Genomic DNA, 26,172 nt, shown 5'->3' with positions numbered 1-26,172 from the left:
TGTCATAACTAAGCCATAAATAAAGATATTAAAGTGAAATTTGGCACAAAGGATCGCATTAGGGAGTGACATATTTGGAGGTAATATTTTTGGAAAAGTGGGCGAGGCCCCGCCCCCTACTAAGTTTTTTATACAAATCTCGGAAACTACTATAGCTATATAAACCAAACTCTATAAAGTCGTTTCCTTCAGGCATTTCCATATACAGTTCAAAAAAAGAAGAAATCGGATAATAACCACGCCCACCTCCCATACAAAGGTTATGTTGAAAATCAGTAAAAGTGCGTTAACCGACTAATAAAAAACGTCAGAAACACTAAATTTTACGGAAGAAATGGCAAAAGGAAGCTGCATCCAGGCCTTTTTTTAAATTGAAAATGGGCGTGGCATCGCCCACTTACGGACCAAAAACCATATCTCAGGAACTACTTGACCGATTTCAATGAAATTTAGTATATAATATTTTCTTAACACCCTGATAATATGTACGAAATATCGATGAAATCGGTTCACAACCACGCCTTCTTCCAATATAACGCTATTTTGAATTCCATCTGATGCCTTCTCTATAATATATATGTACATTAAGAACCAATGATGATAGCGGAATAAAACTTTACACAAATACGGTATTTGAGCTGAGGTATCTCTTGTGGAAAAATTGTCGTGATCGGACTATAACTTTTCAAGGTCCCTGATATGGAACACGAAGAACTCTGTGCCTAACCTAACCTAACCTAATTTTTCACCGAAAATATCGGTAAATCTCTCAGATATTTCTATGTATTATAATTCAGATGGCATCATTTTTATACTCTCGCAATAAAGTTGCTAATAGCGGTATATATCGTCAGATATATGGTTACATATACGAAAGTGATCAGGGTGACGAGTAGAGTTGAAATCCGGATGTCTGTCTATCCGTCCGTACTGTAACTTGGGTAAAAATTGAGATATCTTGATGAAACTTGTCATGCGAGAGTATAAAATGTTCGGTGACACCCGAACTTAGCTCTTCCTTACTTGTTTTTAACAAGTTAATATCAAACTCACTCAGATTTACATTTTTAATACGAAAATCTTATCTCTTATTGTATTTGTGAAAAATTTAAACTTAAATTAATAAAGAAAAAATGTATAGAACAATTATATTGCATGATCTTGCAACAACAATAATGACAAAACAACTTTTGAGCTTTCTTCTTTTCCTGTATAATTTGTTACCACCTTAATGTTTATTTATTTATTGTAAATGCATTTGTGCAAATATTAGCTACAAAAATAATGAATCACAGAGAAATATTTGATACTTTTCTCTGGAGATATTTATTAGTGTGTAATAGCAATCATTAAGATTCGAGAGAAGACATTTCATAGCGAAAGGGAATATTAAGTGGAATTGCATATAAGCATGATAATTAAAAAAATTAAAAATAATGTGGATTTGTATGACTAGTAATTTATAGCTGATGTATTCATACTCAATGCATAGAAATTGCAACTTTTAGAAGTAATCATAGATAAAATATGATATTTTATGTATTTCATACCTTTATACTTTTAAAACGATTGCAATATTTTTCATATTCCAATATTATTGTAAATGTGAGTCTAGATGTATTATATGCTATATTTACTAAAGAAATCAGAGCTTGGTGCGCAATTTCTCTTGACGTTAATTTCGCCTCGTCGAAGGTTGGTGCTAATTCACACTAAATTTGCCCTCCACTGTGCCACCAAATTCAAAAGTTTTCAAAATAATATATCAATCCTATTCTTTTCTTCTGTAAATTTTCATCTGTTCCCCTAATAAGTTAAAAACTTTGCTATGCTATTGTTTGCTCCTTTCAGCTAAATGCTAACAGTCCCAAAGCTCTCAAAATTCCCCATAAGCACGGTACAGAAAATCCCAACACTCTTATCAAGAAGTATTTATCAATAGATTTCTATGAAAACCTGATCCTTAAGTATGCAACTGTAACCACGTAACTGCATTTTGTTTTCTTCAGGAAAGCTGGAATATTTTTAGTATAAATTGTCACTCTTAGACGAGACCTTAATGATTTTCGGTTTAAGATCGGCTGATGGGTTTTATGAGAGGAGTTTTCATGTCAGATATAATCTTGGATACTTCCTTTTGTCTACCAGTGGGTGGCCTTTATTGTTAAGGGACAAGAAAAAACTTGACTTTCGGTTGCATCGAAAACTTCACAAATAGTTCATTCAAGAATTTATGCTACGCTTTATGCTATATGAATCCCTTCTGATATTTTTTCTCTTTCAAAAATTATATTTCTGCCTTTAATAATAGTCCATGCCGAATTTCGTGACGATATATTATCAAATAAAACAATTTGCCATATAAGAACATGATTTTTATCGTTCAGTTTTTGTGGCAACTATTAGCTTGGTACGATATCGGCGATTTCGACCAATACCTAACCTTATTTATTGATTTTTATCTCTTTTATAATGTGAGAAAAGTGTATATTGAAAAACTAGTTTTCAAGGGTAATAAGACACTTTTAAAGAGCTAATTTTCATATTGCTCAAAAATAACAATTGAAACGGAAAGTAGCCAAAATAATTATAATATAGGATTTTTCCATTAATTTCTTTCGTAACGAAATTTTCTAACTCAAAACGTAAGAATCTTCCTTGCTATATTTGTAGCATTGGAGCCAATCAATTATTCAGGCCATTCTGATACATACACATACTTATTTACAAGATTCTTACTTACTTAATTTACTTCCATACATGTTTTGTACTCACATTTACATACAAAATAGAATACGTAATCGTACATATAGACTTGGAGTATTTATTGTACCATGATTACTTGTAGGTATGTATTTTTATTAAGAACTGATGGTCATTAAACGTAAGCAAGCGATTTACAAAATATATGTATATATTATGTAAATATTGTACTTGCAAGTATCATATATATGTACATTCCTACACACATATACATATATTTAGAGCAGCTTCTATGCAAATCGGCACAAGTAGTTGAACTAAAACAAATTCAAAATCTATTGATTGGCCGATCTTCCAATGAGAATTGTTTCGGCTTCAATACAAAATTCAGCAAACGAACATAATCAACAAAAACAAAATGAAATAACATACATACATACATAGTATTCAATAATACATTCGTAGCACGCGTAATTTTGCTATAAATAGACGTATAGGTTCATATAAATCCGATTCGATTTCTTCTTATTCGTGTTAGCTAGCATTCCTATCTCTTTGCTTTAGCACAGCTTTGTTGATGTTTTCTTATGAATGTACTTGCACATGTCCGTTTGTATTTTATGTGAGCACATACATTCACACATGAGTTTATTGTGCTCTCGAACATTTTTTGACATGCGAAAATGCATTGGAAATTTGTAGTTTGTATCCGCGAAATTCTACCAAATATATGGAAAATAGAGAGCAACCGGGATTTAAAATGGCAAGCAATTTCCAAAAAAGTCGTAAAGTTGTCCATAAAAAAATTACCCATACGTCGTGAAGAACGATCTTGAAGTGCATTATTATATGCGCGCTGGCATTAGGGTAAACCATTTAATTATTATTAAATACATACATATTTTTTTAGTTCTTTAACATCCACCCAAAATAAGTAGGAAGTAGGACTATATTATTCTTCAATAAAAATTTAGTGCGAAATCAGTTCACTATGCTACAGAGTATAATATTATAGTTTTGTTCCCCTAACGGTTGTATGTATCACTTAAAACTAATCGATATAGATAGAGAGTTATATAGTACACCGTATATGCAATATAAAGAATCAAGAGTTTAAATTTATACATACTTACATACATATATCCGGAGCTATCAAACCTATTTCAACATGGTACATAACATTATTTGGTACAGTGTGAAAATGGGCGAAATCGGACTACAACTACGCCTACTTCCCATATACTTGTAGTACAACTTTGAATAATAATAAATATGATTCTTACACTTTCCAGTAGACGAATCAGCACCAATGAATATATCGAAACAAAACTTTGCGCATCAGCACATTTGAGGTGTGTTATACCACATCAAGTATAAAAATTGGCAAAATCGGAAAGTATTTGTTCAAGCGCCCAGTTACATTATTGCAATTCAGAGAGAGTCTCATTCTTATAGTTAATAGTGTGCCTGTGCTTTAAAAATGGATTGAATTGGGTCAAGAACTTCCTTAGCCCTCATACATCATAATATTGGAATTTTCCAACATCCGGTTGACTGTACTCCTCATGTTATATAATATATTGCAGATGGTATGTGAGGTACCCTAATGAAATTCTGAGAGCATTTAATTTTATTAATAGTATTGTCAAAAATAAATAAAATCGGGTGAATACTACCCCTATCTTCCTATATATTCAAGATATCTTAGCAAAATTAATTAAAATTAATATTATTGAATATATAGTTCTACAGTTTAATGCCAAAATTATTTAAATTTTGTCTACGAATTACCCCCACTCCTATATACTAAAAATACTAGGTACTATGAGCAAAAATTGTGAGAATTTATTCATTATATTCCTAATTTATTTGTCAATTTCCGGATTAGTCTTCATTCGCGTATCGATTCACGTTTTGAATTGAATACATTGACTCAAAACGTTTTAAACGGAGCGGTCGTTTGAGTTTGCTGAATAGGTAGAAGTCAGTAGCATTCGGTGAATGAATGCAGTTTGCGACGATGCATTATTGTGGACCTAAAAACAAGAGTGATCGACCCATAATTTAAGTCTCTCTTTACGAATAGTTTCGCGCAAATGACGCATAACACTCAATTAGTATTCCATGTTGACAGTCGGAAGAATTTCGAAATGCACCACCTATCGATAATCAAAGCAAACTGCCAACATTACCTTTATTTTGTATCGGCTTTGACGGCCGATTGATCGGCTGGGTCGTAAACATAGACTCAAGGCTTGACGTGAGTAATAATATATTTCATGCCATCCTGGTAGTCGGAAGGCATTGTTGCACAATTTGGAAACAATCGTGCTTTTACATAAAAAAAAGATAAAAAAATTGCTTGAAAATATGTTCTCAAGTATACCTCAGCAATGTCATAAATAATTTAAACAGGGCTTCCCTTTCTCTGCACCCAATATAGCCTAAAGAAATTTTGCATCTGATAAAATCATTGCTCTGACCACTTGCCCTTCGAGAGCCAATGATGAACTTGAAAGCCAATAAAAAAGCTTCCCAAGTAGATTTAATTCTTGCAAATAAATAATTCTATTTCTTGGATAATACCATATTTATGTTTTGATTTTGATAATTTATTTAGACCAAAATTCCTATTCGATATATGTATTAATGATATCTTCGGAAAAAAATCGATCAATTTTGCGTCAATACTTTTTAGAGAGGGTTTCACAGGTTGATTAACAATTACTATGCAAATTTGACAGTTTGCTATGATAAGTTGGGCGCCTCTTTCGTTTGCACAGCATGAGCAATCTTCCTTCAAACTTTGAAATCTATCATTATAGACTATTTCAAATTTTTTAAAAGCTCGTCATGAAAAACAACACAATTTTTTGTCATTTCGTCACACCAGTGGAAACGCCCTAACAATACTTATGTTTCAGTGTACATAAGTATTTATTTACCTGAAGAAAATATATAAAATAAAGTATCAGTCCATACAAAATGTGCTATTTCGTTTTGTATTATGGTTCATTATTAAAGAGGTGTGGATACAAATATTCGGGTATTCATTTTTGATTAATTTGTGCGAGTTCTTACTTTTGGCGGTATGAGACCGGCAAGAGACAACTTTACTGCAACACGTATGAGCATAAAAAAGTAATGATTTATCAGTTGCTTTCAATATTTAGGTTAGGTGGTTACTGCGAAGCTGATAAAGCGAAGAGGCTAGATAGTGTGCACCTCTGTAAAAATGTAGCGATAACATTTACTCGTATAATATACACATATATTTTTCTTTTAAATATATATAAATATGTATATATTTATGTATATATAAGAAAATCGACTTTATACCTTATATTTAGGTATAAAGTCGATTTCCTTGTATATACATATTTGGTTACCGATATTGAGTTGCCTCAAATCTTTGAATTCATATATTTATGTAATTTTGCCAAAGGTAATACATTTAGAATCTTATCGCACCCACGCGAATTCTTTAAACGATTTTTTGTTTACTTTGCTTTCGTTTTTGCTTTATTGCATTGAACAAAATTTCATAAGTTCGATATTTGCAACTTTAAAGCAGCGGCAAGTAACAAGAATATTTAATTAACAAAACGAGTTAGATAAAGTTAAACAAAATTAATGAAAGGCAAACGAAAGCCTCTTCGACAACATAAGTGTTAGCGATAAGGTATTTTCGCCTAACGAAGAGCTAAAAAGCGTTATTGTTGTATAATCAAAAGAATACATGAATATTTATAAAATTTGTAAATATTTATAAAATTCTGGATATTTTGTATGACGTAATTTAATTTCGGAAGGCGCAGCTGCATGTGACTATGCGGCAGTTGGTAACAAATGTTATTCATAATGTTTACATGCAAACTTATATGAAAACAAGGAATACTATTTGAGTGTTATGCATTGTTTACGTGGAGCTATTCGCAACAAGTAAAAAAGAACTAAGTTCGGTGCAACCGAACATTTTATACTCTTGCAACTTGCAGGAATCAAAGCCAAGAAAATACCTTAAGATGTAAAATGTCAACCAGAGGTTCGGAATCCCAGCAATTTTATATATACATACATTGTTATATAGTACTATATGTATAAATAGTATAGATGACCAACATATTCGTCATAAGATTTATTAGAAAAACGAGAATACGAAAATTATACGAGTATGCAGTATATTTGGTTGGAGTTCTAGTAGTACCGACCAGATTTTATTAGTTTTTTCATGCCCCACGCTAAAAAAATTTGGGAAATATGGAGTACAATCAACCGCATTTACGAAATTGTTGATATTAGTTATATGGAGCTAGGTCAAGTTTTCGCCAAATTTTATTTATTTTAGACACAAAGACACACTGTGATGAGTTAAATGCGCTTTTTCAGTTTCTTTGCGATATCTCAAATATTGGCCGATATATGCAGCATACCAGGAAGAAAGTTCGAGAAGTATTGACCCGATTCAACTCATGTTCAATACAAAGAGATATTATTATCAGGAAAACTTTTTCTCTGAATTTCAATTGATTATCCCATACTTTGACTGTGGTCAACATATTCGGTACCTAGGGGCTTGAACAATTTTCAAATTGGGAAATTTTTTAGCATAAGGAGGAATTGCGGGTACTACATTATGTCCGAATCAGTCGGTCGGGTCCAGAGATATGTGATTTCACCACAAAGTGGGCGGTGCCACGCTCTTCGTCCAATTTTTATTGGCTTATTTAGTTATTGCTGTATCGAGCTTTTAGTAATTTTTAACAGTACCGTTATATGGGGAGTGAGCGGGCTTATCATCCTATTTCTTTCGGTAGGAGGACCCCCCTCCCCCCCTGCGGTTTAAACCTAAGTGCAGGCAGGGCATTTTGTCCGGTAAGGAGCCGCATTGCGGCCGGGTGCCGGACCCAGAGTACGGCAGAGGTTTTAGGACGGTTTCAATTTGACCAAGGCGGCTAGGGTTCCTTCCACCCGAACCAATTGGAACCAAAATATGAGTGCATTCTGCACTTATCACTTTACTTTTTTCTCCAATAGAAAGCACCGTTAAGGTAGGCCTCCGCAGGCAGGTACTCACGTAAATCACAACGGACTCTGTCGGTAGGAGTATGTGAGCCGGGTAAACTCGGTTGTTGTGACTTTAATGGTTTAGGAGATATGTGCATTAAACTTATTTGAAGGTGTGGCCACGACTATTTTTTCAAAACTTTTTTTCCAAGGAGTACCTTGGTACTGCGATCCTCTGTGCCAAATTACAGTTTTATATCTTAATTTATGATTTGTTAATGGCATTTTGTGGGCGTGGCAGTGGGGCGGCGATAACGCCCATCATACCAAATTTCATCAAGATATCTCAATTTTTACGGACTGACGGTCAGACAGACAGTCAGCCGGAATTCAACTTTTCTCGTCATCCGGAATATTTACATATATTATATATAACAATAATAAAACCGTGAACACAACTATTATACTCTATCTCCTATTTCTTAATTTAATATGCGCCCATAATTTTAGAAGATACCAATTTGTTGTTATAAAAGGGTATTGAAGAATCCTATCCTTCTGAATTTAGCAATACACACGGTAACTTTCATGCCATGCGGCGCTGGCCCCACACTTAATGTATTTGTGTATCTCTCAGGCTTTCCGTGAAACTCTTTGATAAATCATTAAGTATTATCTACATATAAGTATCTCGAGAATTTCGTGGATTAAAGATATATCCAAATGACCCATTAAAGGAGTTCAGATTCTTTCTAATTTAATTATTTTACTTTACTATAGATTGTTGAACCTTTATTAAATATTGGCAGAGTTATAAAAAAGTCGGATGTATTTCAAAATCATATCACAACCTCTCCTTTGAATAAAAAGTAATTGAAGATGAAAGTTACATATGTTTGTACGTTCCATTTTCAGTCATGGCTTCATACTGTCCTCAATCGACTATAATATTATATCCAGATTCAGTTTTGAAGAAATATGGACTCACATCTGCTCGTTGGTCACAAGAAATAATGAGTTTTTGAGGATGAAACCGTGTTTCAACAATGGCTTCTGGATTAACATTTTTTAGTAGAAAATCGTTAGGTTGAAGGACGGAATCACTGTTGCTTCATAATTGTTTATATTCTTAAAATATATATAAATTATATTTAAAGTTTTAGAATAATTGATACGGTTGCTTTTTTTAATTGCCAAAATTCCCTTTTTTTAGTCCGTCACACTAAATGTGCCAAAATCAAAAAAAGGTCAAATCTGACATTGAGACCATGAACAAGTTCAGAATCTGCTTAAAACTTGCGAGTTCCTCAATTTATAATCTCTATTAGATGAGGACAAGCAACCCAAATGAGGGGTGAAGATTATCTAAGCACTTAACTGTAAGCATCAATTAAGCCTAATTATGGTTCATAAATATTCCTTAAGCGCAAATTATTCGTTGCGTTGTCGTCGTCGACGATTGTTTACATTTATGCTACTTTCACGGGCTATCTAATTAAGAACAAAAAAATATGAATGCACACAAATATAGTTATAATATTTTTTAATATTCTTTAGATATTAACGCAGGCATTTGATTGCCGCCGTTATGACAAGCTTAAATGGTGATGCTTTCGTTATGCGAAACGGTCGCTCCACAAGCCAAGTATCCATCTATAACTACCCCGAACACCTCAATCCATTCTACGAGGATGAACAGCACAAACGTTTGCGCTTCTGGAAAATAAATAAATCCAACAACGGAAGCGGTCGCCGCAACAGTTTTTCTTTAGGTGGTTTGAAAGATGTATGGTAAGTAAATTGTATATACTTTTATACTTTGGTATGATATATATCTGAACTCAATTACAGGTTCTAAGATTAAGTAATATACCTTTTTTATTTTGGGAAGAATTTAGTATATATATATTTCTTGATATGGAGAATCTTCTCTCTCTGACCATACCCATTTTATTCCCAAAATCCTGGCACGATATACTAAAGCCGAACCTTTTTTTTAAGCTACTTGGTTTTTCCACAGGGATGACATAATATGATTTTTTAAGTGTCGTTTCTGCCATTTTTAATATATCAGAATTTATATATATATATTTTTTTTTGATTGCAAGAACCCAGGAAGTTTTCTTAATATTTATAGTCTTAATATTTGTTCACATGTGCTCACTCCTCTTTGAATTGTTAAAAATTTCGAGCGTACATTTTCTTTACATAATGTTCAAGGGCCAATAAGACAAAGAACCGTTCGAAGTAATAAAAATATTGATACCGTTCAGCAAGTATTGCTAAAGACCCCAATTTTTCAATTCCAAGACGTTCTCAAGAATTGGCCAGCCTCATTCTAGTGCGAAAAAAATCCACAAATTATTCATGAACTATAATTACATTCATCTAAATTAACGGTTAACGGTTTTTGGTCTGGAGGACTCATCACTCCGTACTTTCTTCGAAATGAAGCTGATGCCATCATTATCGGGAATGGAGAGCGGTATAGATCGGAAATAACCAACTTTTTACAGTCGCTATTGGGAGAAGCTGATCTTGACAAAAGCTGGTTTCAACCAGATAAAATTACGTGCCACATAACTCGTGCTAGAAGAAGAAATCAAAGAAGTTGTGATTTAATACCATTATATTACTTCTTGTAGGGTTATTTGAAGTCATTGGCCTTTAGCAAGAAACCAGACTGTCTTCAAGCTTTATAAATTAATATCTATCCATGACATATGAAGTAGTCGAAAATTAAGAATTCGTTCCTTCGAAAGAAGTAGTGGAGGCCATTTGAATGATGTTATATTCAGAACTTAGTTGTATGGTCGATTGTACATAACAGTAAATAAAAAATTTGGAATTTCCTTAACAATCAGTGTGCTTTTTTTTAAGAAATCATATCACTCTTATTGCAAAACCCTATATTTATATGAAGCAATTTTCCTTAACGAATTAGCATTAGAAAGCGCTATATGGACTGAGAAAAATTATCCTATAATTCTGTTATCTACCGACTATTTTAGCAATCGATTGCATTTGAAAACGTCGAACACTTTCCGCGAAGTTTTTTAATATATATTTCCTTTCAAACCAATTTGAGGTTACTTGATATACCTTTCATTATTATTTAGTTCAGAGTTATTTATCTCCTGGTAGAATATGTTTCCCTTCATCGAACAACTTAGCACGAGAGCATCATGAGTCCGAAGAGTTGTCTCTGAGTCTCACCATCCAGTTAGCTAAAGTCGATTTATCGGCACCACATTCAACATTACTTCCTCTGGTTAAGTCTCTTATGCTACGAAATCTCATAACTTTCACTATAATCATTCAAAAGTTAGATTAAACGCTGTTTATTTTAACTTACAGGACGTTTAAGTCATTCCGCCTTAAGAAGAAGTCCTCAACTTTGGGCATTAACAAAACATCAGAAAGCCCACCACCACTACGTCGAGATCTGCAGCCATATAATACGTTGAATGGAAATGATCTTAGCTTACCCGATTATCGCACACGTTACTCCACACCAGCAGGCATCAATGAGAGCTTTCAACGTAATGCGGCATACAGGAGTTCACTGCAAAATGTGGCTTCTGCAAAGGTAAAACAAATTAGAATCATACTTTCAAATACGAACCCATTTTACATTATACAGCTAAATAATTTGTTATTGACACCCATTATATACATATAACCAAGATTAAATTATAATTTAGAGACTTTTTCTAATAAGTTATTTGGTATTTTTGAATGGACGCGATTATGTTCTAAATACTATAGCCTAAGTACTATAAAGTAAATTAAAGTAACCTGTAACCGAGCGACGCTCTTCGATTATGCATAACTATTTTCGATCATTTAGTCAAAATTTCACTAAACTTACTAAATTCATAGGTCAAGAAGATGTAATTCCAGTACAAGTTCTTTGAAATTAAAAGTAAAGTGACAGTAATAAATGTTTACTAAATACCTTAACATCGCTTAATTCATGTGGAGCAAAGATCTTTCTTTTACACAAATCTTCAATTGAAATTCTCAAAGGAATGTTTTTACTGTAGGTGTTGTTGTAATAGTTGCTTAATCCCCATTAAGATGGTAAGGATTAAATAAGGCCCTGGAAACGTGCTGTTCTGACGGGGTCAGACCATAGGCCGAGGGGTTTAAGATGGCTGGACATATGTTTGATATGCTAAAGTCGATTCTGGATAAATAGGAGCTTAACCTGCTACAGAATCCAGAACAAAATTGTGCAAGGGTAACTCTCGATTCTCGCGTCAACTTGATTTCTTTGTTTGTAATGGGTGAAGGTTTGACTCTAAGTATGCGATTTACTGAGAGAGAGTCGGTGAAGCTATTAATGGCCCCACTGTGAATGGCGGTCCATACATGTCTGAAAATTGCTGCATCGGAAGTCTGGACTACTTCCTCAACTACATTGACGACTTAAAAAAATACGCCAACCAGTGTTTTTACTCGTATGTAATCCTTCAGTAAAAATTCTGTAAAAAAATTTTATCGGTAAAAATAATTTTACGGACAATTTTTTTGGACTTTTTCAGAAGGATTAATTGTTTCTGAGGGACCTCTCCTTTGGTTATCATTCAAATCCATAGAACTGTAAAACCACGCATAAATTTAATTCGACTTATACAATCAATACCATAAGCTTTTCTCATATATTCGTATGTCTTAGCGAATTCTTATGCCCTGAACAAGCTATATTAAGTTTGCCACGAAGACCAGTTAGCCATGATCATCTGTATGTTGCCGAATTTGACATGCGTCCTTTTCTCCTAAAGAAAGCATTAAGCAATCTTCGCAGAAACTGTTGTGATCGGACCACTAAAATATATAGCTGTCATACAAACCAAATCAATTACCATTTGACGAGCATAAAGGTGCTATATAAGTGTTTTTTTTTTTTTTTTTTTTTTTTTTTTTTTTTTTTKTTTTTTTTTTTGTTTTGTTGGTTTCATACACATTTTTTATTTGCTATTTATACATTTTTTTTTTTCTGATTTGCAAAAAGTTAGGTTCATATATATATTTTTAATAATGCAAGTTATATGATTTAAATCTAATATATAGTTCGGTTATTTGGGACGCACATTGCATTTTTATATGCTTTGGTTACCCTAATGAAATTAAATGAACGACGTGAAATTGTTTTAGAACATCATAAGGTTTTGTGGCTAAATGGATGAGACTCGCTCATATGACCCAATATAGCCAATATCACGGCTTTCATCTTTCGTGTTGAATTTTGTATAACATATACATATGTATGTATACAATACTAGTATATAGTGAGTTTATTTCGCTTGGCTTATGGTACGACCTAAAATATTTAAAATATGTCAATATTTGTCACTATCTTCTGCTTACTGATACCTACATACATATTTCAAGATCAAGATTATTATAACGAAACCAAGACTTGATAACTGTTGCATAAGTTAAACTAATACTGCTATATCATATTCAAATTTATATTGAGAAAGAAAGTAATAATAATATCACATCTTTATTTATATTTACATATTATTTATTATGTAATAAAACATGTTATCATTTACTCTTTCTTACAGGATAATGGCAGCTCACATTTGGATTTCAATCGAAATAATCAGTATCGCAGTACTATACAGGTGATGGGCACAAAATCCAACAATCACAACAATAGCTATTCACGCACAATACCGGTGCCACAACCAAGAAGGTATGTGTACGGTGGGTCTGTGACGCCACAGCCACTCCGTAATTCTGATATCGGTGCAGGCATTGGTCTATCACATGGGTGAGTTCACGCTACATTACGTTCCGTTTCGTTTTCGTTTACGTTTGGCGCCATAGGAATTGCTTTTCCAAGGGAATAACAACAACAACTTTCTTATAAATCTGTGATTAACTGTGGGTTTGATTGTTATATACCACATATACATACGTACATATGTATGTCTCGTCACGGTTGTGCCTTTATATCTGTACACACATCTGTATAAATCACCAAAAATTCGGATTTAGAGCGATTTATAAACGCGATTATATAAATGTATATAAGTTTTAAATTTGTGTATATGTGTGCGTTTGTATTAATTTATTCTCATGGTTAAGGATTACTCAACGATTGTGTCTCACCCCATCTGCGAATATGTCTAAACCTGTTTATTTACGTTAATATTACAATGTTTACCTACATAAATTGCATTTGTGTGAAAGTGTTAATTGTGCATTTTTTTCATTTTTGGTTATTTACATTTTTTTTTTTTATGCCAAACACTCAATTAGATCATCGCAAATTAGTATGGCAAGCACAAATCCATTTGAAACTGACGATGATGACGAGGAAAATAATGAAGATGTCTCACTGGCCGGTGACAGAGAGATGATCACTTCAACACCCATTAAACAACGAATACACCGTAAAAAACGTCGTGCACCTGCGCCGCCAACCATTGTGGTAAGACATATAGTATTTCATAAATTCCGTTCATTTTTAAAAAGTCACAAAGTATTCATTGCTGATCCACATTTAAAGTGTGATCCATTTTGAGGTTCCCTACTTTAAAAAAAAAAAACACAGAAACTTCAATTTAATGGGGAATGTTTATATTCATTCCAAAGAACATTCTTTGGTATTTATTTTTTGAAGATTATCTCTTTCAAATGTTGTCCGTGGCTACGATTTAGATGGTCCATCCGTTAAGTCCATTTTTCGATGACTCATTCAAGCATTTCGACTGGTAATTGACAAATGACACCCGTTATGTTTTGCTCCAAGGCCTGAATCGAAGCGGGATTGTCCGTATAGACTTTAGAATTTGCAGAAACGGTGTGATACGAGTATCACACGATCTCGGTGGCACGATTGATGCTATGTGCCAGAAGTGGCGGTTATGTTGTCACTGCCAACATTTTTGAGAAAATATGAACCGATGATTCCATTGGGCCACAAATCAAACCGTTGTTTGCATTTAAATGAAATGGCAGCTCTTGAATCTCTTCAGGTTGCTCTTCGTCCCAAATATGGATATTGTGCTAGTTTATATAGCCATTGAGCAAAAAATGAGTCTCATCGCTGAACAAAATTTAACTCGACTTCAGCTCTTGCACAAGCTGTATTCTGTATTATTTTAATTTATAATTTCGACGTAAAGTTCGCCAAGTCGTTCCAATACTCAGTTCGCTCTATTCGGTCGTATATTATCCAATAATGAGTGCTGGTCCCAAGATGGGCTCAGTAGGCCGATTATGTTAACTGTAAGTTGAGCGAGGCCCGCGAAACACGGGATAATAAATATGAAAATTTGTAAACATTGTTCAAAAGTAAGTCTTTCCCTGACGAAAAGCCAACCAATTCTGACTAAAAAATAAAAACATTAGAGCTTGACACGACTCACACGGAATTTATCAAAAAAGGCTATTGAAAAAAGTATATCTACTTTGATCACCTATTTTATAGTATTTTCTTTAATTCCGCTTGAAGCGTAGAACCAAAATAATCATTGAGGTCGTTCCGATATTTTACCAGTTGCGATAGACTATTCCAGGTAATAAAGAGCCTTTCAAGTCGCCTTCTACGATACGTCGCCATGAAGTTATCGGACGTACGCAACTTCTAGGGTTACCATATCGGTCTGAGTCAAAATTCGTCCCGTTGCATATGTATCTACCATCCCCGTCCCCCTCCCCCCATTTTAATCGAATTCGGTCATCAACTTTTACCCAACCGCCCAACTCCATCGTTTTTTTTTTCTTAGGCCATTTTTTCGATTTAGTTAGGGGTATATAAAATGAATACCATTGTTCGAATCTAGACTAAAACGCTGTGATGCTCACTTTTTGTCAAGCACTCGTTAAAAAAAAAATTTGAAAAAAATCGCCGATTCAGGAGGAAACCAGGTGTTAATCAATGTATTTTTCACGAAAATCAGGGGATCAGTGCCGAAGGTCAAGATCAGGCAATTTCCTGACAAATCAGGAAATATGGTAACCCTATTCTTAGCGTGTGGAGACTGCAGGGTCAGGGTCCACATGAACAGAGTATGTTAAGTTTGCCACGAATTTATAAGACCCAGAAGGAAACGTACAAAAAACTATAAAGTATATTATATATTGGAATAATCAGCGTGACGAGGTGAGTCCATTTAGTCATGTCCATCTGTCTGTCGGTTTTTGGATAGCCAAATACGAGATTTTTATTTTTTTTTTTTTTGAGCTCCCTGGAAATCAACCTGCTCTAATGTACATAGATATGTACTCTATACGTATGAAAAGAATGCTGCGTCAATCCTACTTTAAAAAAGTACTCTAAACTCGACGGAAATGGTACTCTTTCGATAAGTTTCCTCTAGTAAAGATCTTATCATATTATTGTAACATGCCTAAATTCTGAGGTTTAGAATGATAAAATATTCTGTTATGTAAGGATGATTCATTCATACATCCCATTTGAATGATCGAACTCAGGTGTTTTGGAATTTTAATAAATATTTATAAAATTTAAAGCATTTGTTCACAACATATTTATTTAACTTTTTTTACACTAAATTTTCTTAAACAAAACGTTTTTTTTTTTTGAATAGGTCAACAATACTTACTCGTCTGCGGATTCTAGTCTCGATATGTCACAACCGCCGCAACCGCTACCTGAACTGCGCATAGAAGAATGCATGGATATTGCAAACCTTACAGCTGCTATAGAAAATTTCGTTAAAACAACAAATGACGACACGGCGGAAACAACTCCAACCGCCACAACAAATCAACAAACGGAACACGAACAAACTAGTAGTACTGCCGTAATAAAAGAAAATGACGTTACTAAACCTTTACGTGAGGACGCGCCGCCAAGTTCTAGCCACGGTGCACCAGAAACTACTGCGATGGCGGATAAACAAAAATCCGATGAAATTGCTACAGTCGAAACGAAAGAAAGTTTAGAAGTCGATAGCTTAAAAGTGCAATTAAATGCAAATCAACCGCAATCGAGCAAGGAGCAGGAAGTGGGACATGTGGAATGTATACATGTTCACACAGGTACTCCACAAACTCCAACAGCAGCTAAACGGTCTAACGAAGCCAATCAGTTGACAAGTTTTCGTAGCAGTCAAACTCGTTCGCCCGAACCAAAGCAACCGATTACAGCAAAAACATCATTTACTCTTACTACACCGCCTGCCACACGACGTGACTCCACTAAGAAAGCAAAAATTACATTACATACTTCAGAGCCGTTGAAATTTCCAGAAACTGACGAGCTACGTATTACCGAAGACACCATCACACCTAGAGCTACGACATCACCATCAGCTGTGAAACCCACTGTGGCCACTAAACCACACATTGCTGAAATTCACAAACCAGCCCGAGGTATTACAAGCACAACAACCATTGAACATAAGGAAATACTGAGAGAACATCGGGAGCCACCCATAAGTCCTGTGCCTCCAGTACGTCAAAGCACACTTACGAAACATGCACAAAAAAACATGCCCATAGAAGCCGACACAGAGAATTCGTTAAATATCGTGAAACAAAATATAGAAAGTGCAGTGGAACCAGAAGCAGTACCCACCACTTCCACAACAGTGCTAACCATCACAGAATCACACGAAGATTTACTAGAAAAAGAAATGGCTTCGCCTAACGACGTTAAGAATTGTGCAGTTACGAATGTGACGGCAACCGTGCACCAAACACAATCGACCACAGAGCTGCGAGAGGAAGTGCTCGAATCATTATATCGACCCAAGCCGACCACTTCATATATGGAATGGAAGAAATCATCGCTGGCACCACTCGAAAAGAATGTGCCACCCGAAAAACGTAAATCCGTCAAAGATATCATTGAATCGATTAACAGAAGTCAACGTTTGTTAAACGCATCCGCGCACAAAGATACAGCACACAATGGCTCGAGTTTATCCATCGGACCGAACAGCGCTAATGGTACGCCTTTGCCACAGCGCAAATTTAGCGGTCCATCGGCGGTTGAAAGAAATCTCGCCAGAGAGATACAACGCACAGAACCTAACGATAATGGCACAGCGTTTGGTGGGCAAAACGACGATTTACCTACAACATCGACAGCAGCTGCAACACCAATGAATGATAATGTAAACGGCGATGGTAGCGGTCTTGCACAAGATCCACAAAAACTGAACAATAATGAAATATTTAAAAAATGTACAGTAAAGAAAGAGGTGCAATATGACTATAGGGAACAATCGCCAACAACTTCTAATCTCGATTGGAATCCGGTGCCGAAACCTAAGCGTAACAAGAACCTGTCGGAACAATGAGGAAATAGTTCATCTATGATTTTCTTTACTAGTGGTAGTAATTTTAAAGTGAAAATAAAGTTTCACACACCTCTTTACTACATTCGGATGGATTAATAATGTAATTTACAAGAGATGTCAGTAAATATGTGGAGAATACAAAATTGTCTTAAATTGATAATTAAAATGCGCCTAAAGCTATGCTTCGTGTCACGGAAATTTAAGTATATTGCATACTTTTAGGCGAATATATATCTATATTTTTGTATCCAAATGAGGTGCTATGTCTGCTCAACGGCGTCCTCGCTAAACGAGTAAATTTGTTTATTAACAGAGTGCTCCATATCATTTTCTTCTCCAATTTATTGTACTTGATGGTGCACTCTGCTCAAAGCAATTTTTGTTAATAATTATAATAATTTTATTTTGCATTATTTTAATTAATGAGCATTATATCTACCAAAGAGATCTACCAAGGATATCTACATATGTACATGCAATATGCATATGCATATGCATACATGTATGTATGTAGTCAGATATGTGAGTGAGCGCGCAGGATCTAAAACGCAATGTTGGCTCCATTTAATGTGTAACGGTACAGCTGCCACAGTGGTAGCATACATATATATGTATTTAATTAAATTTAAATATATTTATATTAATCATTAACATAACTGGTACTTTAAACTTTATTATACTGAGCTAAATGTGCAATTGTCTGCTTAGTTTCTAGACTAAATAAATAAATTTATATTACCCAGTTCAAATTATTGGGTAATATTACAAATAACGGTTTTCTTAATATGTGTATGTATATGTTTGTATATTTATGTATAAATCGCATAATACAAGTATATGATTGACAATAAATTTGATCGAGAACAATTTGTTTGTCTTTACTCGCTTACTGGGCACAAGACACCTAAATACTTTGGGATAAAAAAACACACGGAAATTTTAATTAAACTCCCCGGGTAAACGATATTTAAAAAAATATAGTTTGCTAAATTTATAAGGCTGTCCTTCATTACTGTGCCAAATATGAGAGCTATCTGTCAACCAGTTTGTTTACAGCAGCTGCTTCAGTCGGTACACCTCACTATTGCGAATAAAGAATTGGTCTCAACAATTATATTTCTAACCAAATTTCGTGTGCGGAATCATTGCAAATGTTGGAAAAGGCTAACGGTGATTCAATTGTATCAAAAACAGAAGCCTACGAGTGGTACAAAGCCTTCTAAGACAGTCGAAAGATCGTTGAAGACATGCCTCGTTCGGGAAACTGATGAAAATATTTAAAAAAAAATGGAGGATATAGTGCTTGAAAATCGTCCGGTAAGTGCTAGGGATATGGCAAGAGAGCTCGACAGATCTCACGAATCCGTTGTAATGATTTTGGTGAATATTTTGGGTATGGAAGGCGTTCTTGCTCGACTCGTCGCAATAAAGCTAAATATTTTCAAAAGAAGTACGAATGTAAAAGCAAACACGCATCTCCGTGTGAATTTTTCTTGTTCCCCAAATTCAAATTACCGTTTTCAGTCGATCGAAGAGATAAAACAAAAGTCGCTGAAGCAGCTGAAGACAATTCCAAAAAGTGCTTATGAAAAGTCGTTGGCATATGTCTATTACATCTGGTGGGAAGGCGACAATATGAATATTGATGAATAATGAATTATATTGTGCTTTATTTACAATTTCCTTGTACTTTTTTTATCACAATATATGTAGGTATGTATTTCAAATCATTATTTGCATGAAGTCGACTGGAAATCATAGTGTACATATATGGGGGGTAAGGGAAGTAATGAATCGATTTTATATATTCTTATTCTCTCTACGCCATGTCTTGTAAGAGAAGCTCTTTTCATAAGATATTAAGACACGTAGACATTGCACTCGATACACAGACATGTCTTTGCAGTCTCACCAATGCTTTCGAAGCCCATGCAACCGTCCATATATAACGATCCTTTACATAGTGTACATCCACCTGACAATCCTTAATTTGCAAGCCCAGGATTTACCAGGCGATTGCACACTATAAGGACCTTTGTGGCATGGTCAGATTTCCATGCTGTTTTCAACGGACAGTGGGAAGTGTTTCGAAGGCCCGACAAGGACATTTATACGAGAAAACCCATTTAAACCCTTAAAATTACCAAAGAGTACATAACAGTTGTAGGAATATTAAAATGAAATAAGTCCACTAAGTCTGGTTAAAAGTTTCAAACAAAAATTTCGTCAGCGGCAGGCTACAGCAAATATACAGTTGAACTTCCATAACTCGAACTTCTATACATATCTCGAAGTTCGCCAAAACTCGAACTCTTGAATTGACAATCGAAGTCAATTTCATACAAATTTCCTTCCTTAACTCGAAATCTCTCTAACTTTAAGTCATTGTTTTGTGAATTATGGTGATACGTTCAACTGTATAAAAATATATTTTTTTGCTCTCTACTCACATACCGTTCACCCTCTTTATAGATTAGTTCCTCATGCTTCAGCAGCAACTCGACAGTCTCAACGAATTCCGCATCAATGGCATGCAGCAGGGCTTCCTTCGTCTCCATAATCATCAACAATTCAACCATTTCGAGGTTCTCATTGTCAACGGCCAGTGTGAGAGCGCGACGGGCCAACTGATCCATGCAATTGATATTGATGTGGCGCTTGCGATGAGCCTTCTGCAGAATTCTGAAAGGGTATAAATACGCATATAAACGACGCAACAAGAATCAGCAAATTATGAAAATAAAAAAACAGATATAAGAAAAACACAAAGCTGCAACCGAAGTATATTTAAGAAAAATGGAAAATCAGAGAAAAGTTAGGGAGAAGTTTTCTTAAGGCCAGCGCTGATTGCCAATGAAAGAAATACCGAAAAATGTTCACAAAAAGAAAATCCTAAGCGCAGATATAAGAAACTGCTGGGTGATTTTTATCTTATGAGGTGAAGGAGACAAGTAAACAGTAAATCACTGTTCTCATCTCTAAGGAACATATCAGTTTTTTCTTAACCACATGCCCTCAAGATTTTTCGGTGAAAGGAAGTTTCAAGTTACGTTAAAAGATGATGGATGTCACGGATATCATGTCATGGACGGAGTGGTCTACAGGGTCAATGCGCGAAGCTAACTCTTAGCTGCCGGAATACTACCGTCTCTTCCTGGCAAAAGTATTTGCGGTCATGAAAGCAGTTGAGATAGCTAACAACGCAGGAAACTACATAAAGAATATCAATATGCTATATATAATGCATACGTCGGTAGCCAAACAACAATTAAAACAATAATCTCACATCGCTTTGCGTCAGAGAATGTCCTTAGAAGCAAGGAGACAGTAGACGACCGACTGCCAGAAAGCTGTTGCATACATATGGGGTTTTAGGTCATAAGGGCGTTCCGGGAAACGAATTCGCTGCTGATATTGTCATCCGTTTGACTACTGAACCAGTTCAGAAAATACGCAAGTTGCTAAAATCGATACACGAAAATTACGAAAGATCTGACAGATGAAATCAGTTGAGATGGAATGCCTGTGAGATATGCAGGAGCACATCCAAGGGAATGCTAGGGCGCGGAAGTAAATGTAAGCTTTTTACTCACACGGTCTCGAAAAGGCATTACGTACAAGCCATATGGAAATTATTAATGATGACACATGTACTATATAAAGTACAGGGAAGTAGACATGAGAGAGACACTGGAACACCTTCTCTGCTTAAGTTCGGCCTTATCTAATTTGTTTTGGGTGGAAAATCTCTCAGCCATGAAGAAAAAAGGTGGAAAGATTCTATTTTATGGGAATCATTAGCATTGCTCGACCTGGTTTAGAATGGAATGTATTAAGAGCAAACAGTTTTGTTTTTTTAAGAAAACATATTTCTTCTTTTATCCTCTGAACAGAACCTAGAAGTTTTCCTTGAAGTTTGAAACGTTCAGGAGGACACGTCGGAGACCCTTAAAATATATATTTATATAAATGATCAGCGTGACGAACTTTATATACGCGAACTCCCTAAGGATCTGCTTATTTGTCGGAACCGCCGATATCGGACCGCTGTATTACATATCAGTCATACAAACTGACCGCTCATAAACAAGTTCTTTAAGATATAGTGCGGGGCAAAGATAGTGTCTCCAAACATATTGTGAAGATGAAGTTCCTTCTTTTCCCGATCGTAGTTCACTTGACAAGGTCAAAAGCTAACAATTTTTGGAATGACTGAAATGCTCTGTCTTACTTTTCAAATTTGTACTTTTTTTTGCTGAGCCGAATATTGTTCTTTCGAAAATTGGTCGTTTTTGTGACGGAGAAAAGCTTAACCACCCCGTGTTGTTGAAGTGACGCTCTTTCCCATAATGAAATATAAACATTTGATTTCTTTTAAAAATGTTTATTGTTAAATAAAAATAGAAAAATGCGTGTTTTTATATACATTGCATGGAACTGGAAGTAATGTAATGTATTTTCATTACAATGTAAATTACGTGTTTCTCGCGTATTTGTCGGCTTCGGTTTCCATATAACGAATGAAACGCGTTAAATTTGTGCGCACCGTCTGCACAGCTGGATAACGTTCCTTCAATTCACGACGCTGTTGGCGCATCTACGATTGTTAAGAAATTATATATTACAAATTTTATAAATTTAGAATTTTTACCACGAATTTAAATCACATTTTATTTGATTTACCTTATTCTTAAACATTTTCTCCAATTTTTTCAGCACTTCCGGCAAATTTAATTCAATAATCAGTTTAGGCCAATCATTGTCCGCAAACATATCCATTAAAGCATCAAGTGCTTCGGATATTGTCCACACATCCTCTTCCTAAATTGGAATGTAAATATGACTGATTTTAGCTAACAATAAAAATGTAGAAAAATTTCTTATATTACTTCAGAACATGCTTCAACGATGAATGTGATGATTGTGCGCACTAAATTTTCTGGCAACAGGCAACCCAATGTGCCCAACATACGCAACCAATTAGCACGAATTTCAGCCACACTGCAGTTTTTTACACCATTGAAAATTAACTGTAAATTTGAGAAAATTTAAAAAAAATATATCATTTTTGGGGTGAATAATTAATTTATACCTCTAAGTCATTTTCAACCATTTGACTAAACAGCTCTTTGTTGGTTTTCAGTCGTTCTAAGGTAGCACGCATTAGGGATGTGGCCGGTTCCATGACAGACACATCTTGTGGTCCCTTAAACACCTGCTGACCAAGCTCCACCCAAACATCATAGATTGCTTTGGCGCCGCCAAGGTCTTCAGGGCTCAAAGCATTGCACAGATTTTGTAGACAAAGTAAAGATGAAATGCGCAAGTTTTTTACTCTGCAATATATTCATATTAGTAAGAAATCAAGAAAAAGAAAGTTAACTTGGCTCGCACTGCAACTGTAATCTGTATCTTCCACAAGAAAAAGAGTTTTCAAACATTGGCTTGATTTTGATTACCGACTTACATATATATGCTGCCCTAGTTTAATCGGAACAAATTTTCCGCAGATTGTAGCGTTACCTTAGATATATATATTCCGAATATCATGAAGATATATTTGCAAATAAAAAAAGTTTCATACAAAAGTTCATTTTGATCGAACAGTTTATATTATTGTGGCTATATATGTGTAGTTGCAACGGATCGATATTTAAAAAACTGAGGGACTAGTTCGCTATCACGCCAATAATTTTTATATTTTAATAGAATTTCCGAAGTTAGCTTTTGGGTGTCACACATTTAATATCTTCTGTTCAGTGAATAAAAAAGAAATCTATCGTAGTAGGTGTCGCTACTTACTTCACAACCAAAGACACACTCAAATCCCTCAAGGATTGCGCAACATTATCAGGTAAAACTTGTGCCTTTTTCCAAAGCTGTAGAGAAAAGAAAAGATGTGCCAATTTTGTATCAAAAAAGTTTCATAATATTTTATTTTATCGTTTTTCACCTTCACAATAATGCTCAACGATTTTATAACTTCAACCAACGCTTCGGGGAGTTTATCTTCATTTTGTATATTTCCATTACCATTTGCATTTTCATATTCGTAGTCTACAACACCTTCACCCTCTGACGCTTCATCGCCATCGGAATCAACCCACTCTGTTGCAGAAAATATTTTCATTAATCATTTTGACACACATGTATGAAAAATAACTAAAAGCAAAGTATTAAGCACAAAACAATGCCAATGTGACTTTTTAATTTGATAACAGTTACGGTCGCGTTACCTTCTTCATCATTCGATACTAAGTTCGTGATAATTTCCGCAGCAACACGCTGCGCGTCCAATAGGTTACCGACCTCCTTGATTGCAATTTCAGCCGGTGTAGGAAGTTCTTGTTGACGTCTACGTAATGCGGCGCTTTCTTCGGTCTCCTCTAAAAGTTTTCAATCAATTTAATTCAATGCATAAATAATTTATACCAACTGCTCTTTTGTACCTTCTTCCATTTCAACATTGAAGTCCATTACTGATATACTTTCATTTTGGTCATTTTCTCTATGATTAGCCAACAAATTCGACAATGCTTCTTGTTGATCGATTTGTAAAGTTTCTGAGATACTATTCATTATATTGCAAGTATAAGCTGCTGACAAAGCTGGCACATTTGATAAAATACCTGAGAAAAAGTGTATTAATGTGAAAAGCTTTTATTTTCTTACAAAATAATTAATTACCAGCGCCTAATGTTCGTAAGTATTGATGTCCATAACTGCCTGTAACATTCAGCAAACTTAATATTTCAGGGACATGCTGAGTTAATGCATTCCAAATTTTTTGATTGCCCTCCGTCACCACTAATAAGCATTGCGCTACGGAAATGGCAATATCCAAACCGAAAATATTGTAATCCAGACAACGTATAAAACTGCCAATTAATTGTGTCTGGTTAAAGGTTTCTAATGCAAGTGTAGAGCTTTCACAAAGGTTCCAAAGAAGATTTATAGCCTGCAAAAATGTATCCGACCGTATATCTAGTTGACCTAATGCTGCATCGAAGTTTGGCACCCATTCGCCATCCTGGGCGTATTCATTCAACAAAGTCAAAAGTGGCGTGAGTACATCCTGTTCAACAAATAGTTCACAAACTTCCTAAAGCGTAGTAAGTAAAATCGATTTAAAGTTGTTTCATACTATATTTAATGTTCCATCTATAACTTACTGGCATACAAACTGTAAAGTTACGTAGTGCACCTGCTGCTGCATTTCGCAAAGGTTGGTCGCGATCGTAGAGATATGGCGCAGATATGCGTATGATGTCGCTCTGGCAAATGGCAGTTAGTTTATCTTTTTTGCCAGATTGCACTAGCACTGCTAATGATTGCAAAGCATTCAGTTTTTCCTCGACATTAACATTGAGCAGTTGTTCACGTATTGTATCCACTGGACCCAAACCGTTTTCCATTAAATCTTCATGGTCGTTCAAAAAATCGACAACACCATTTAAGCCCAAAGGATTCGTATTGCCAACAAGGCGTACGCGGGTGCGTCTGGTTTTACCCATTTCCTTCAACTATTAGGAATAGATGACTCTCGAGCAATAGTTTTATGCACAGGAACCCCAAAGCCTAGTAAATAATTCACACAAAAAACTACCAGACCCCCACGTGCATATGCACAACAACAATCGGTCTTTTACTCTATCCTGCCCTCTGGGTTTAGCGGTTGCCTCGTTTTATTGCTGATTTTCATTTTCGAGTTTCGTTTTGTTTTGTGTCTTATTTCGTTTTCCTTTAATCAACTGGATTTCGAATTCTACAGCATTTTCGAATCAATCCAAATTGGTAAGTTGCCATATGCATGCCAATATTTATTCCAATTAGATTGATCAATGACTTATTGTATTAGTTAGTAAATAAAAATCGAAATTAAAACATTCACTTTCCGGCTCCTATCACCTTTCAGAAACATGCAATAATTAGCAAACAGTTTTTTCCTGGCAAAGCAACCCCTACTGTTTGAAATATAAACTTACATTTTTCTGGAAATACGTTCTTAAAATGTATTTTTATAAAAAATTTCTTAAATCTTCAATGGCCATTTATAATTTCAAATCTTATAGCCAACACCTAAAATGAAAAATAACGTAAATTTCTTAAATTAACAAGGGAACGAAAACGTTACTTCTGTTGCAAATTCTCAGTGTGACAAAATTTTAAT

At 34.9% G+C, this 26,172-nt stretch overlaps 2 protein-coding genes across 4 annotated transcripts in view; one reads left to right on the top strand and one right to left on the bottom strand.

The window, feature by feature from the left end:
- The window catches only part of LOC108965464 (mucin-5AC), a 24,246-nt gene extending 5,492 nt beyond the window's left edge, over positions 1-18,754 (top strand). For 2 of the 3 annotated variants that reach the window (XM_018927905.1, XM_018927904.1), the window contains exons 2-6: positions 9,268-9,501; positions 11,068-11,299; positions 13,287-13,495; positions 13,987-14,158; positions 16,284-18,754. In XM_018927905.1, coding sequence (XP_018783450.1) covers positions 9,299-9,501; positions 11,068-11,299; positions 13,287-13,495; positions 13,987-14,158; positions 16,284-18,002 — 2,535 coding nt within the window. In that variant the 5' untranslated portion in view covers positions 9,268-9,298 and the 3' untranslated portion in view covers positions 18,003-18,754. The remainder of the gene's footprint in view (positions 1-9,267; positions 9,502-11,067; positions 11,300-13,286; positions 13,496-13,986; positions 14,159-16,283) is intronic. The other variant, XM_018927906.1, reaches the window with a different exon arrangement.
- A 3,616-nt stretch (positions 18,755-22,370) lies between these two features.
- Positions 22,371-25,696, bottom strand: LOC108965371 (HEAT repeat-containing protein 3). Its single transcript, XM_018927725.1, has 10 exons — positions 25,175-25,696; positions 24,690-25,104; positions 24,452-24,631; positions 24,239-24,388; positions 23,956-24,110; positions 23,805-23,881; positions 23,095-23,338; positions 22,892-23,032; positions 22,686-22,823; positions 22,371-22,599 (listed from the first exon to the last, which is right to left on the bottom strand). The coding sequence occupies exons 1-10, from the start codon at positions 25,514-25,516 to the stop codon at positions 22,477-22,479; spliced, it is 1,965 nt and encodes a 654-aa protein (XP_018783270.1). The 5' UTR covers positions 25,517-25,696; the 3' UTR covers positions 22,371-22,476.
- Between the last annotated feature and the right edge of the window lie 476 nt (positions 25,697-26,172).

The sequence above is a fragment of the Bactrocera latifrons genome, unplaced genomic scaffold (assembly GCF_001853355.1).
Source record: "Bactrocera latifrons isolate USDA-ARS-PBARC rearing strain unplaced genomic scaffold, ASM185335v1 scaffold_14, whole genome shotgun sequence".
Classification (NCBI taxonomy): domain Eukaryota; kingdom Metazoa; phylum Arthropoda; class Insecta; order Diptera; family Tephritidae; genus Bactrocera; species Bactrocera latifrons.
Note: the sequence above shows the minus strand (reverse complement) of the source record. Positions and strands in the feature narration are given on the sequence as shown.

Excerpts from the sequence above, each read along its gene's own strand:
- LOC108965371 (XM_018927725.1), bottom strand. The coding sequence starts at position 25,516 with ATGGGTAAAACCAGACGCACCCGCGTACGCCTTGTTGGCAATACGAAT. Across the intron at positions 23,033-23,094 it reads TGGTTGAAAATGACTTAGAG|TTAATTTTCAATGGTGTAAA; the intron begins GTATAAATTAAT and ends TCAAATTTACAG. Across the intron at positions 22,824-22,891 it reads TCGTTGAAGCATGTTCTGAA|GAAGAGGATGTGTGGACAAT; the intron begins GTAATATAAGAA and ends ATTCCAATTTAG.